At 26.5% G+C, this 16,617-nt stretch overlaps 1 protein-coding gene across 4 annotated transcripts in view; it reads right to left on the reverse strand.

Moving 5' to 3' along the window:
* Positions 1-16,617, reverse strand: part of LOC100871433 (protein-L-histidine N-pros-methyltransferase) — a 47,761-nt gene that overhangs the window by 5,100 nt on the left and 26,044 nt on the right. For all 4 annotated transcript variants that reach the window (XR_015293385.1, XR_015293386.1, XM_086912416.1 and 1 more), the window contains exon 3: positions 4,246-4,458. Coding sequence is in view for 2 of the 4 variants with exons in the window: in XM_086912416.1 (XP_086768542.1) it covers positions 4,246-4,458 (213 nt within the window). In the remaining 2 variants the exon portion in view is untranslated. The remainder of the gene's footprint in view (positions 1-4,245; positions 4,459-16,617) is intronic.

The following is a 16,617-nucleotide window of genomic DNA, read 5'->3' on the forward strand; positions in this document are numbered from 1 at the left end:
TTTATTATACTATTTTCTATTTATATTTTATATATTGCTAAATTTTGTATATTATTTACATTTGTACTCACATATTTTTAAAGTGTTCACTTTCAAAGTTATGTCATCAAATCATGTGAAGATCATTATAGTCTTATAAACAATTAAATTAATTTTAATAACTTCAATTATTGAATTATGATATTAATATTATTAATACTAGCTAAATTAAAAAGAAAAAATAGATGATCTTGAGAAAAATTTATTGTTTATCATTTGTCTTTTTAAAATATAGATATTAATTATATTTTTTTTCCCTTTAATATATTATTTTATCAAAAACAAGCGAGATATTTAAAATTTTAATTTAGCTAAAATATCTTATTAAAACACTTCAATCGCTTACAATTAATTATGTAAATGTTAATGTTAATGTTAATGTTAATTTAATTTTATTTAATTTCACAAAAATATTTCAAATAAAAAAAAATGAGTTTTAGATATTTAATAATGTTTTTTTTGGAATAGAAATTAATATTTTGAATAAAATATTAATATGATCATATAAATTAAAATATCAATTTAACATTACAATGATATTTAAATAAAGATAAAACATTATAATTTTTAAACGTTTCAAAATTGAAATTTTTTCATTTTATTAATAGTTTAATTGTTTAGTTGCTATTATTATTATTAACTTATTATTAATAATTTATGCTAAATAATTTCTAAATTGTTAATTTTTTTTTAATATAAAGATACATATGTTTTTAAAAATATAGAAATAATGATATTCGTACAATATTTTTTATTAAAAGTATAATACTATTATTATTAATAATTTTTGTGTATTGTATATTTAAAAATTATATTTAAAAAATATTTAATTTTATAGATTTAAAATTTATTATACATAAATACATATTATAATTTATAATACAATTTAATATTATGGATGTATTATACTTTTGATATTATATTTAATAATAAATTATAATATATATTTAGTAAATCAATACAATGTTGCATATTTTAACAATTTTCTAAATTAAAAATACTGATTGAAAATTTAATTAAAAATTTAGTTTATAATGATGCATATATTAAATTAGAATATATGATTTATAAATATATACTTAGTTTTAAAAAATTAATATAAATATTATCTTAAACATTATTATATAATATTGAATTAAATATTATATATTAAGTATATAATGTTATTAAATTGATATTAAAATTTAGAATTTTATTTATTTTTAAAATAATAAAAATAAAAGTGATATTACAATTTAAATAATTAATTTTATTATAGATTAAAAAATGAATGCTATTGAAGAGTACAGCATCATATGTGGGATTTGTTTAGATATTCAATACTTAAAAACAATAAAATATATTCATATAATAAAATATATATGAATATATATTTTGAATTTTAATTTTTTTTTAAGTTACAAAGTTTATTTTTAATTCAATAATTTTATTAAAATTTATTGCAAATGTTATTAAAATAAATTTACTTTAAAATTTATTTAAATTTTGTAAATTATTTAACTTTTATTAAACTAAAAAATAAATTTTCAAATAAAAGTAGCAAAGAAAATTAAGTGATTGATATTCTATTTAATCATTTTTTCTTTAGAATATTATAAATGTTCAACAATTAATAAAAACATTTATATTATAGATTGTAAATTACTTAAAAATTAAAAATAAAAGTGCATAACATAAGCCATGAAAAAAGAATTGCAAATTTCATAAAAATTATAGCAATTAAATATAAAATTAGATATAAAATTATAGCAATAGATATAAATTAGTCAATTTCAAAGCGAAGCAAAAATCATATTTTCGTACAAACCTATTTTTTATTATTATTATTATTATTATTATTATTATTATTATTATTATTATTATTATTTTCAAGCATCGAATTCGTTCCTATAACTGGATCCCATATAATGCCGCACCTTGAACACGAGTCAGAACCAAAGTTATTCTTTTTCTTCTAATTCTTTACGATGACTGGATATCTCTAACTACAATCATATTCTTAGTATTAACACGTACTTCTCTTCCTATTTTTCGTCGAAGATCTTCATTCGCGCCTAAGATCACGGAAGAAGGAGGGTTCTAAACTCGTCTGGAAAAGAGGAAACGGATTTTCTATAAAACGTTACGGGTATATCGTATCCTACGAACATTTACTTAAAATTCGAACAGTCTCGAATTGCAACTATATCGACACGAGACAGGCCGGATGTAAAAACCATCGTAAACTTCTACTCCAATCAATTTGGTGCTATAAATTTGTTAGTATACACTACGGGCTATTACATGCACTATTCTCGACGACATTGCGTCATTCAGATATTCCTTAAATTCTTGAATATGTCTACACGCTTAATTATAACTAAGAAAAGGAAGAGCAAAGAATCTACTTATGTTCGTTTTAAATTGAATTCATACAATATATACACATTCTATATGTGAAACTTAAATACATTCAAGTTATAGTATCATTAACTTATAGTTGATAGTAAAAATTATTAAACTTATGAAGTTTTTTCTTATTCGATATATAAAATTATATTTCTTACAAGAAAAAAGATAATACGTAATTAGATCTGGACAAATTGATTTGAAGTAAAAATAAAAGATAACAACTTAAAATAATGCGTCTTTTCAATTAATTATTCATTTTTTTATTAAAAATAAATTAATCCTATGATAACAATTTAAATAAATAAATCATTTTTAATTTAAATACTGTTCATTTTTGATAGAAATACTTTTTAAAATGAAAATGGAATTAAAATTAGTAAAAAATAAATAATTGTTGTTTTATAATATATCAGATGTCCAAGAAAGTTTTTGTTGTTGATATTTTTTTAATTTAAATAAAAAACGGTAAAAACTTCTCTCGATATTTGATAGAATTTATTACAAAATTTTATATATATATAATGAAGAGAGATATATAATGAGAATTTTTAAAACTCAAATAAACTTTGAATTGAAAAATTAAGAATATAATATTTATAAAAATTGTATATACATAAAAATAAAGTTTAATTATTTTCATAAAAAGAATGATTTTTGTTTAATAATTATTAAGAATATATAATATAAATATATTCTAATATTTCTGTTTGAAGCTAAAATTGTTATAAAATAGATTTAATTAGAAATTGTTTTTCCAACATTTAAAAAATGAATTTCTGAATATAAAAATAATAATATAATATCGATTTTGATAAAAATGTGATATAATTTTAAATAACAATAAGTCAATTTTAAAATAAAAAAAAATCTCTAAATTATATATATATATAATTTAATATATATATATATATATATATATATAAGAGAGAGAGAGAGAGAGAGAGAGAGAAAATAGAAAGAAAAATAAAATATTAGAATTAACAATAGAAAAAGACAAAATGTTATATTATATAATATTTTATTTGTAATATTAAACATAGTTTTGAATTAATAGTAGTGTTTCTTTTATAAATTAATTTTTAATTTTATATGAAGGAAAATTTTTATTTAGAATCAAAATTTTTGTTAAAATTATATTTAGATTACATTTAAAATTATATTTTTCTTAAGAATATGATTTTATAAATTACGTAATAAAATTTATAAACTCAAGCTTACAGTTTATAAATTATAAATTTATTAAATATTATAAATTTATAGTTAATAAACTTGTATAATTATCTTTAATAGGGAAATTTATTATTTAATAAAAATTTTTTAAATATTTATCCTTATTTTTGTATACTTTCATTTTTGCATGCAAAAGATTTTTCTAATTTATTTTGATTTTCTATTTATACAATAAAATTGTTAAATTAATAAAAAAGATTTGATTAATAGAAACTTTATCAATTTTTAAGAATATTCCAGATTTATAAATATTTATAAAATATTTTAAAATTAATAGACATCATTCAATATTTATATATTATTCGAAATATCTATAACATCACGTGAAATTTTATTTCACATATCTGTGCAAAGAATTTAATCTCTTCTACATTTTAAACATATATAGAAATATGAAATTCCGATATAAGAAAAGTAACATATGTAATACATAAATAAAAATATTAAAAATTCTGTATAACACTGCTATGTATCGTAAATTCTTAAAATTTCTATTCAATAAATTTCGTTAAGAGTTACAAATTTGTTTCCTTTTATTTTTACCTCGTAGGATGGAAATTGAACGAAAAATTGAATGTGACTTACGTGAACTTCCTTTTTGCCAGAGCCCATCTCATCGGTGCTGATATGTCTGTAGCATAAACTTTTTCGAAGAGGTGAGCTACATGAGCAGTGGTGGCACCGTCGCCTGCCCCTAAATCTACCAACGAATGCCATGGCCCTAAAAAGCCGCTTGCCACCATCAATTTTTGAAATTGTTCGCAAGAAAAAACATGCATGGAACCACGGCCAAGTAATCTGAAAGAATTATTTTGTTACATGGAAAATTAAAATATTAATTTCAATATCGATGAAATATAATATTTAATATAATATTATCAAAATTTGGTAATATGATCTACTGATAATATAATAATAGGAAATACAACAAAATTGTGGAAGAAAATAATTTTTTTTAGATTATCCTAATTTTTCTGCAGAAAAACATGTATTTTTTTATTATATCTTATGAAAAAATTATTAATTAATATAAAGTATAATTATAAAAATTAAATTAGCATTCTTTGAACATAAAAAAATCAAAATTAGATAATAAATATAAATAGATATTGAAAATGAAAAAGTGCAATTAAAAATAAAAATTTTTCTATTTTCCATTTTATGGAAAATTATAAAATTTATCCATTTATTCGCCATATCGTTTAATGTTTAAATGTATGATTTTAAATGTATAAATCATAAGATAAAATTGTAAACGTCAAAATTTGATGACGTAAGGAGGTCGTCCGAAGTTTGATATGAATAAATCAACGCAACGATAACGCATATTTCAACATCTCATTGTAAGGATCGATATAACTTCCATGATCAATAAAAAGCAACTGCATATCAAAAGATTTGACGTGTTTGTGAACACAATCTGCAGAATTCGATGATATTCCGTATCGGAGGAAATCTTCTGGCAAGTCTTAATAGTAGATGGCGAGGGCTGACGAGGAAAGAGGGCGGGTTCACTTGAAAATATCAGCGCTGCCACAACACGATGTACGGGCCGTGGCGATCCATCAATGCCGCGGAACGCGGGATTTTGATCGTGAATTCGGTTACCCCCGGCGTTATAAATAAGGTGATGGTGGTCTTATGGACCCCTTCTTCGTGGGCCCACCTCGATTTTTCTCCCTCTCTACCTCTCTTGCGTTCTCTGCGCTTGAGCATAGCCGGTGCCATCAATTAACGAGCACCTCTCCTGGCCTCTATTGAATAATAAATAAAAATAAAAAAAGAGGATGAAGTAGGAGAAGAAGAAGGAAGAGAAGATGCAGGAGACAAAAAGAAGAAAAGAATAAAGGAACGGATGAAAAAAAAGATATGGAGACTCGATTACTGCATTTTTCGTAGCATCTTTCTGTTTTTTTTTTACTTTGTTCTTTATTCCTTCCACGGATTCATTTACGGTTCTTTCTTTCTTTATATATATTTTTATTCATCTTTTTTCATTATTGTTTTTTGTTTCCTCGTTCCTTTATCTCTCTTACACTGACTCCGTTTATTTTGTAATATCTTTAGACTTGTTTCCATTGTCAGTCTTAACCACCGTGATCGTGCATAACCTGTACACAGATCTCCTTGTTGCACGCCGAAGACGATCAACCGGTAAAGAATGAAAGAAATGGAAAGGGAAGAACGCGCACGAAAGAGAAAACGAAAGAGATAGGGGGAAGGGAGGAAAAGGAACGGGTAGATACACATACGATATACACGCGTGCAGCTCACAAATCAGGCTTGCGGATCGTAGCGGCTTCGTCGGCGGCGCGAGCGACAATTAATTCACCGCTTTTGCTCTCAGCTCTTCTTGGATCCCATTGTGTGTACGTAGTCTCCTCCCTTCTCCTCGCGTCACGATGTTTCTCCCAATGGAGAATCGTTTGGGACCTATCGGTGCTTCCAACATCGCCCTGTTTTATCGAGCGATCCCGATCCCTCTCTTCTCTTCGCCCTTTTTGTTTTTCACGACTTCGTCGTCGGGGGCCCCCTACCTTCGAAAGTTGCGTCTTTAATTTCGATCTTGGCGTCACGCGGTCTAGAGAAGTCCAATGCGTATTACACAGCGTTGCCAGGTTTAAAAAGCTGATCTTCTATCGAAGATTTTCATTTATTCCGCCAATTTTAAATCGAATCATTATTTATTTTGATTATATAATTATCGTTTAATTATATCATATTACAATATATTTTATTATTTTTTAATACCATATACTGACAAAATTCAAATTTTTCTTAATGAAATATATAATTATTCTTTTTTTATCAACTTTTAAAATTTCTATATTACTTTTGATATTTATATATATTCATAATCTGTATTGTGAATATGACTTATGTTACAATTTTTGTATAATTTAATATAATAGCTTAATTATTTGTTTGTATTCTCAATGCAAATAATTTCAATTTCAATTAATTTAAATATCAATTACGCATAGCATTGTATATAACAAATTTCAGTAATACAATACTAAAGTTTAAACATTGTATCTACATTAATAATTACATATCGAGTTTAAAATCTCATCAACATTAAAATAGCTGACTGTAATAAGTTTTTAAATAGCAACGGTTAGTCTACGACTGATATCTATATGGAAAGGGACAGTAGCGCGTATAAAGATGATAGGGATCTTTTTCCAGCGGTTCTGAACGATTATTTACAATTCTAGCCACCCACTCGGCCCGATGGTGGTTCAATTTTTTTGGCCGACAGACGGCGCTGGTTCAGTTCACTATGGCCTCGGCTTTTATCGGTGGGGACCTCTCGCGGTTGCTCGTAAAATACCTCGAAGGGCGAGCGCGTAGTGTTAAAGAGGCGCTCGAAGGACCGTTTACCTAATAATAGCAATAATATGTAAATGCGATGCGTATCAAGCCGCCATCTAAAGAATCCACCCCGCTACGGGCCTATTGTTTGCAAATCCCTCGTTTCAGCCGTGCTGCTCTCTGCTGGATTGCCATGGAGCTCTCGATATACGTATTTCTTTCTCTTTTACCACAATCGTTTTACTCATGATCTATCTTCCTTCGTCTTTTCGATACCGGGCGCGCAAATAATCGAAGGTACGCTAACATTACGAAGAAACACACCTAACGACAATCGATGCGAGATGCGTCTGGTCGTATCTCTGTTTTCATGTACGATTTTAATGTTTGCGTTTGTATTTAGAAACCAATGGAAAACATATCTAAGTTAAAATATTATAAATTTAGAGAAAATCAAACTTTAAGAGAAAAATAAGAATTTTTGTAATAAATTGTAATTGAAGTAGAAACTGGAAATGATAATTACAAAATTTTAGATCTAAATTGATGACCATTATAATTTGAGATTTAAAACAATTTCGATAACGTTTAAAATATTAAGCATGTATTCTTAAAATCTTTGTTCATAATGTACATGTATATTCGAATTTTTAAACGAAAATTATATTTTCATAACAAGATTAAAATAAACTATTTCTTGAAATATTTATTTCTTAACATATAATATAATCAGTAACAATAATAATACATAGAATGTATGCAAAGATTTTTGTGGTTGACTATATGTATTCAGTCTTCAAGACGTTAATACAGTTCTATAAGGACATAACAAACGTGTATTTATGGATGCAAAGTTCGAATCAGCGTAAACTGCTTTAAGAGGTACATCGACGTACAATTATAATTTGATTGAATCTTGTCACGCTCGAGATTCCTCAAGTTCTGAACGCTATTATAATATTCACATCGTTACATTCGAAATCGGTGTAACATTGTAATATAACGTGAAACTTTTCGAAGTACACCTTGAATGGATTAATGAACCGAGTGACATGGGATCTGATTGGGGCAACATTCAAATCTGTCTAGTCATCCTTACCTTCGTTTGTCGTTCTGAACGAGCATAACGCGTTATCCTGACCTTTCTTCTTTTTCTTTTTATTCTTCCTCCTTGTGTCATCTTTCTTTCCCCTTTCTTGCTCATTTTTCTTACATTGTTGCTCTAGATTGCCTTTCAACCACATCGTAAAAATCATCTCTCATTGTGCAACTTAATTAGTTATATATCTATACGTAGTTGTGCTCTTTTTTATTTTTCTCTTTTTTAATTTTCTAAATTTTGTTTTATGAATAATTTCATTGATTTTGATTTGTTGAACGTTTGATTGATTGAACGATTCTTTTCTATGAAAAAATATCATATATAAGCAATTTATTATTATTGTTCAAAATTTGGGATTTTAGTATTCGCGGTTAAATATACAAAAGATAAAGATAAGGTAAAATATATAATGATGAAAATAAAAAATAATTTATATTTTAAAAGTTTTTTCAAAGTTTCTTTTATTATATAGGTATAACATATGTGTATTCATATTACATATATATTATATGTGTTCAATTTTATGATATATTAATTGTACATGAAAATAAATATTTAGATAAACAAGTATTTAATATTAATTATTTTTTACAAGAAATTATTTTAAAAGAAGAATCTTGTTCTACTGGAAAAGGAATTTTCGTTAAAAAACAGATCAATATCATTCTTAAAATATGTATTCGCATAGTTTTATTAATTACAATTTAATTATAACTTAATTAAAAACGGATCATTTTAACTTATATTTAAAACTTCATTTAATTCAATAATCAATTCTAATCAAAATTATTTTATTATCATGATATATAACATATATCAATCAGTGTCTGGAAGTGTGAAAAATATATTTTGAATTGCTGAGAAGCAAAAAAATCATGATTACGATTTGATAAATCTATCGTAAAACTATCCATCTTTTGCCAACTTTCCTTTCAAAAAGTTTTTCGAATGTTTACAAATTCAAATCGCTCAAATGATACTTTTAATTACGATCTCTCAGTATATATTTATTGACAATTCGCTATAAACATTAATAATGGAACGGTTATATAAATTGTATTTTCTGTTATGAAGCATTATTAATATCATCGATATATGTATATCAAACGGTTTTGGAAATATCAAAAGTATTATCGATATTTTAAGATATAAGTATTTCTTTATGAATTGTTCGATTATAAACTATCTTTTGTCAAACTATTTTATTCACTTTTAAATTATAAAAGATAGAAATTAAGTAGTTTGTTATAGAAATAAATATTTTTGCTATTTAGTTTATAATAATTTTTTGCTATTATAAAAAAATTGAAATTTAATACATTAATTATATTTATTATTATTACTTTTTAATAAAAATATTAAAAGTCAAACATTTAAAATCTTAAAACTCGATATTAAATATAATATAAATTTAAATAAGAATTTAAAATTCTAGATTATTTACTTACAAGTATATTAATTCATATTTGTTAAAAGAATCAAGTTCAAAAAAGTTAAAAATTCGAATAGACTAGAATAGTAATTAAGTCGCTAATAATTAAATCTTGTACTATTTATATGTTTTTTGAATCTAAGATTCAAATCAACATTTTATCTTTATATTATTCCAAATTACAAATCGTATCATATTTTTATTAAGTTGTTTTTATTTTGAATTTCAGACATATTAAATTTCCATTCATGTAAATGGATAACGCAAAAATGTATGTAATATAATTTGCAATCTTATCAGAGGAAAAAGAATCGTAATTTAAAAAGTCTTGAGATTATGTAAAAGAAAATGGACGAAGAAAGAGTCAAAGGTTCTTCATTTCGATATTGTTGCTTCTCATACTTTCTCTAGTTTCCATCCTTTTTCTTTTTTCTACCACGATTGTATAATCGACGCTCTCGGGGTTCACGTACAAGTGCGACGAGGAAAACGAGACACGGATATAACCGAGAAACGATACGCTCGACACAGCGTGTGCGCAGCTAGTGTGCGTCCGCGACGATAATGTAGACAACTCTCGGATTCGTTCGGTCGTTCCCGTCAACGCTCGTTTGTCACGGTGGGGGCTAGCTTATATCATCGGTTTACGAGAAGCCACCGCGCAGAGGGGGTATTGCGATGGTGGGGAGAACACGGGGAAGAGAAAGAGATATATAGTGAGAAAAAGAGACGAAAACGATTTCCTATGAAGGAAAACGAGAAAAGTAAAGAAGACAGAGAGAAACGTAGCGTCTATTTAGCATTCTCCCTACCGTGGCGATGTAGTCTCGTTAGCTGGCTTTTCGCTCCTTCTCTTTCTGCTCATTCTCTCGACTTGCAGCGCGGATGTGAGAAACGAGAAATCCCGAAGAGGATGCGAGACGGACCGAAGAGCACAAGAGGGAAGCGAGAAGAAGAAAAGAGGGGAAGGCGGACGTAGCTTCGAGCTAGGGATGTTGGGTAGGCGTGGACCATGGACCACCCTGTCCATGAACGGTGGAGGGGAGGCCACGCCAGTCTTGTAGTGGTGGCGGTGGTGGTGGCAGTGGAGGTCGGAGAACGCCAAGGGAGGTTGGATAGGAATATCCAGCGGACAATAATTACTATTATACACGTTGAAGTTTTGCAAGTTATCCTCTGCCAGATAAGAACGCGGAAACGGGAAAAAGTATTAGATATTGACTAAGTATCGAGTATAGTTGTCTGTTATTTTGTCTAATTTCATCTAGGAGTTAAACAAGATAGGGATTCGTCCCGCGATAAGAGAGAATGCGTAGGAATTCTTAAATGGAATTGTATACGAGACTTTTTCTTTTTCTCTATTCTTTTTTTCTTTTTTTTTTTGATTTTTTTATTTTCCACTCATCTTATTTTTTCCTTTTTTCGTTAGTTTCAAAATGTTTCATCCCTAGAAATATTATTCATTTTACTCTTTTTTTCGAGCAATCTTGAAACGTTATGTTGCATTCGTCGTGACTCAACACTGTCGATGAAGCAGCGTGTGCGCACCACAGAGACGTAGATATTAGACACGTCGCATATTCGAACCAATTCGGTTTCTTCTTCATGCAACGTCTTCTGCGCATGTTGCGATGAAAGAAAGAGGGCGCTAGCGAGGAAATTGCAATATTCTTTATGTCTTTATCTTTTGTTTTTTCGCGTCAATTTTTGAAGAATTCAATGTTCCGTTGTGACAAGTCGCGACCGTAAAGAAATTGTTCGAGAAGTCGATGAAGAAAAAAATTCTTATTATTGATTATGTCGAAAAATAACGTTCTTGTAAATGCAAGAAAATATTCTGAATTTGAATATTCAATATATAATAGTGTAATAGAATAGTATAATAATATACTTAGAATAATAATTTTATTATTTAATCGTGTCATGTCACATTAAATATTGTGAATCCATAATATATAGGATTGATAGTATTTTTTTTTAAGCAAAATATTATATAAGCAGAAAAAAATATAAAAAATTATAAATAACTATAAATAAAGATTGGGGATTAGCACGACAAATTTTTTTATTATTTACAAGCAAACAATTTTAAGATTTACTGGTCAATTAATTTTTTAAAATCATTTCTATGATTTATGTGTGTTTGTTTTTAAATTATTTAAAAAATATTATTATAACATTAATTATGTCCATACTTTTATGAAACTCGTGAATTTATAACTTATTTTTAATACGTTTATACTATGATTGATTTTAACAAGCTTATTTTTTTCTTTAATCATATTAATTTATATCATGTTAAAATAATTCTTTTTCAAAAATTCTAAATAACTTTAAAATAAGAAGAATTAACAAAAATTAAACATGAATCATTGAAAACGTCAAAATTTTGAATTCTCGAAAATTTTCTCTATTTTTATAAAGTTTTTAAACATTTAATTTAATAAAATAAAATTGTAATATTTAAAATTTTTACGTGAAGATACATTATATCGGTTTGTAATTTTGCAAAGAGTTCGAGAACACTGTCTGATTTTCAGCAAGATTGTCGCGGAAGAATATAGCACGAAGTGGACTATTCGCGAGGGAAATACACGCTTTTATAACTCGTTTCTTCTCGGCGCCAGCTACAGAAAATCCCCCTCTTTCTAGGAGACATTTCTGAATTTTAGACGCCTTAAACACTGTGATTCGAATACGATCCCCAAGAGTTGTTGCGTCATAAAAGATAGAAAAGATAGAAAAGGACAGATATATGCTCCAACCAAGCAGCTTACATGTTGAATATATATATATATATACGCCGAAAGGATAAGAGCGTTTATAGAATTATCTATTAGTAGATATGCAAAAAAATCGATGTGACTTCTTATTGATTTTGATGATATTGAAATATATTGCAAAGAATATTATTTTGAATAACTTTCTCTTTTATACGTAACCAGCAATCGACTTTTTTAAATTTTTGAGTTATTCGAAAAAAACTTTTGGTATACAAAATCATTGAATATACTACTGCATATACTATATATCGTTGAATTCTTTTTATATTACGTATAAAACAGATAAATAAATATATCAAATTCCAGAAAAATTTCACGTGCCATCTCCTATCGAGTTATGTTCCTTGAATATAAAATCAAATTTAGACAAATATTTGTGTCGTCAAAGATTTCTATTTTATATCGGATAAATATAATCCGAATTGTATGATCAAAGGAATATATTTAAATTCATAAAAAAAAAACTTACATGTGTTACATGATAAGTAGCGATCGTATATTAATATATATCCTGTCATAGATGCACATATATAAATAAAATTGAATTATAGAATATTAAAAATTTATTGAAAGTAACTCGAAAACCAATAATCGATATATATATATATAATCGATTAATGATTATATATAATAAGAAGAAATTGTTTATAACGATGTTATTGACAACTATATTTCAAAATTATTAAAATTGAGGAAAGAGTTTATGGATAAATTGATCAATAAAAAAAAAAAAAAAGATAGATTCTTTAGAAGATAGAATCCAAAGAATTGAGAGTGTCACAGCAAAAAAATTAAAGGATTTATAACGATTAAAAAACTCGTTTAGAATCTTGTCTTCTGTAACATGTTTTTTTAAATATTAAAAAATTATCGAAATCAGAAAGGTAGGTTTTTTGCAAATTCTATCTAGGAAATTAAGACAAGATCCTAAAAATATAATCTTTCGCTCGGTTACGTGAAACGTCTTGTAAATACAATGCGTGAGTTCGTGGGGAACACACGTTCGTCGATCGTTAGGTTAAATGGTAGCGACGGACTGCGACAAGTTTTTATCTGGCGTTAAAACAACCATTCTGATTGGTCGGTTCGTTCGGCTCATATCATTCGATTTATACGAGCGCGCGACTTTACGAACGACAACACTCGTGCATACGTAATTCGTAGGATTGCAATTGGACCATTCCTACGCAATTCTGTTCCCTGTCCTATGGAAATACCGGTTTATACTGATATATACGGGAAAGATGTGTTCGTCATGCCTGTATCGCCGACACGTTGTTACGAAGGGATGCTTTTTGCTTTCCTCTTTAACTCTCATCGTGGCGAGCTGTTTATTTTTGTATCGGATAGATCATTCGAGCGAGATTCGATGCGTTCGACGAGTGTACCAGCCATGTTTGGGAAAGGGTGATTGGGAAGTAAATCGAAAATGGGAAATAATTTTCCGTTGCAATCTTCTTTTGATATATTCGATTTTGACAATTATTTTATGACTATTGTTTAATTTCATTGACATCGCACAATGGTTTAGATTGTTTTTTCATAGTCTATTTGATAAAATAGAATAATATCGATATTTTTAAAATAACAGGAAAAAATTTGTTCTTCATTTTATATTGTAAAAAATGATTATAGAAAAAAATGTGAATTGAATTAAATTTCATGTATTTTCATTTAATATTATTTTATATAGATATATAAAATAAGTATAAGTAAGTAATTCTTTAGAGTAATATTTTGTTTTTTTATTAAAAAAAAAAAAAAAAAAGTATTTCGAATTCTTATTTAAGGAAAGAAATTTATTTTTTGAATTAAACATTATTCAATAATATAACAAATTAGAGTATAATATAATAAATTAATCAAAACTGAAAAAAGATTATTTTATGCAATGTTGCAATTGGTTTGGTATTATTTATTATTAAATCTATCGCGTGCATAGTAAGGGTGAATTTTAAAAATTTTTGTCCCAATCATAATTCGATCGGTTCTTTTCTTTTCTTTACTTTGATATTTTCTGAGAGACATAGTTAATGTAAAAATAATAAAGCTAGTTACTAAGAATAGGGTGCCATTAATCACTATTATTTTCTTTCTTTGTAAATACTGAAGTATAATTCTGTAAATGACAGCATGTTTCAAATCCTCATTATATGAACTCTCTTCTTTATATTTTTTACACGAATTCGTTAAAAGAAATATACTATTCAAAGATTATTTGCATTAATTTTTATGATTTTTAAGAATTGTTCATTAACTTATTTCTTTTCTGTTACTTTTTCTATATTTTATTTATTATAAATGGATAATTAATATCCGTTAAGTTAATTATTTTTAAGACAAATTCCTTTACTTTGAAGATGTTTCAATAGATGCACTTTTAATGCATTTTAAGAAGGGATGAGCAATTACATAGCTAAAATACCAACGAGAATTTGGCATTTAAAAACGTCTATATTTGAATTAAAGTTATTGAAGTTATTACTTGAAATGATTTTAATGGAAAAATAATATTTATAAATGTATTATTTTTCATAAATGAGATGAATAATAAATAATAAAATAAAATAATCTATTTACTATATATTTATATTATTTTTATGAATTTTAAATACTTTATAAATGCGATTAACATGTAATACGTTTGAATATTTGAAATATATTATATATTTACAGATTTTATCATTTGTAGCTATATATTGTTTATATATTTCTATTGAATTTTTCCAATTGGTATTAATTGTAATACCAATAAAATAACAAAGATATATGATAAGAATATTTATGATAAATTTTGAAATATTTATAAGGTATTATCGATATAATAAATATTATATCTATTTATCTTTATTATGCAAATTTGCATTGTGCGTGTACTTGTAACATATATTATTAACTCAAATAGCAAAAGTAATTTAAAAATATTTTATTATTCAAAATTATTTTTTATCTTTATTTTAAATAAAATATATCGAATAATTCGATAGATCGCACTTTATAAAAACACCAATATTATCACAAAGCTTTATATTTTTTTTTACAAGTTCTATTATTATCTACTATTTATTATTTCCATATCGATTAAAAATCAAATCTGTAAAAATAATATGTCCAAAACAAGTTTTTTCTAAGTATCCTCGTTCAAATCTTTGCTTATTCTCGTTCTATCTTTATCTTGTAACAAACTCTTCCTCTCTCTTCGATCGTTTCTTTCCCTGACCAGTATCCTACGATTGGTCCAGAGTGGGCGCTGCCTCGTTGGTCAGTAATTATCATTAGCGCGTTTGCGCGGCGCTTCCCGGCTCTCTTTCCGATTGGCAACCCTGTCCGTAATTAATCGAGGGGCGCAGGCGCGAATTCTCGCGTCTAATGGAAAAGCATCGTGGGCGTCGACCCCTTCGAAAACTGGCGGATTTCTGGCTTTCTCCTCTGTTCCCAATACTGTGACCACTAATTATAACCGAGGGGCGGTTCTTGTTTCACGCGTACTACTCCTTTTCGTGGCCACCCACCCCCGATAGCGAGTTTGCGCGGTGCTAATTATTCATTAACCCTTTACTTTCGAGAATTTTACTTAATTAGAGAATGGATCCTGCTTTCGATTAAAGCGATTTGTGAGCATGAAATATAATGTTTATATAATGATTGTGAATTGTGGAATTGTGATATTTGTGAAAAATGTAATAGATAATATCGATCGATTCATTTAAAACAATAGCAATATCAAATAATGAATTGTTTTCTAGTTACTTTAAATTTGATGAAAGAAATAATCATTATAAAATAATCCTAAATAAGAAATATAAGTATAATATTATAAAATAAAAAAGTAATTAGTTTTTTTTATAATATCGTATGATATAAAATTCTCGCAATAATTCATGATCGTTTATTAATTCATGTACACGTTAATTTTTCATTTGAAGTAGTACCAATAATACCAATCTATAATAATTTCCTAAATTTAATAAAAGATCATTATACATGGAAGAGAAGTAAAGATTCTCATTACTAAGATTATCGAAATACCGTTATTTCTATTTATTTTAATAATAAGAAAAATAAATATGATGAAGAATATTGAATAAAAAAAAAATTTAATCAATAATAATGGATTTGAAAAAAATATTAAAATGTGCGAAATTTTTTTTTTTTAAAATGGAGGATATCTTTTACTTAGAATATTTACATTACCTTTATTTTTCATTAATTTTATATGCAATTTAAATTCAAAATTCTTATTATTTTGCAATTTTTTATTAAATAATTAAAGGATCATTTGTAATATGAAGTAAAGAAAAAAAATTTCTACATGAATTTCAGCT

Source organism: Apis florea, unplaced genomic scaffold (assembly GCF_048593485.1).
Source record: "Apis florea isolate Af1SG1 unplaced genomic scaffold, ASM4859348v1 contig_3391_pilon, whole genome shotgun sequence".
Lineage (NCBI taxonomy): Eukaryota > Metazoa > Arthropoda > Insecta > Hymenoptera > Apidae > Apis > Apis florea.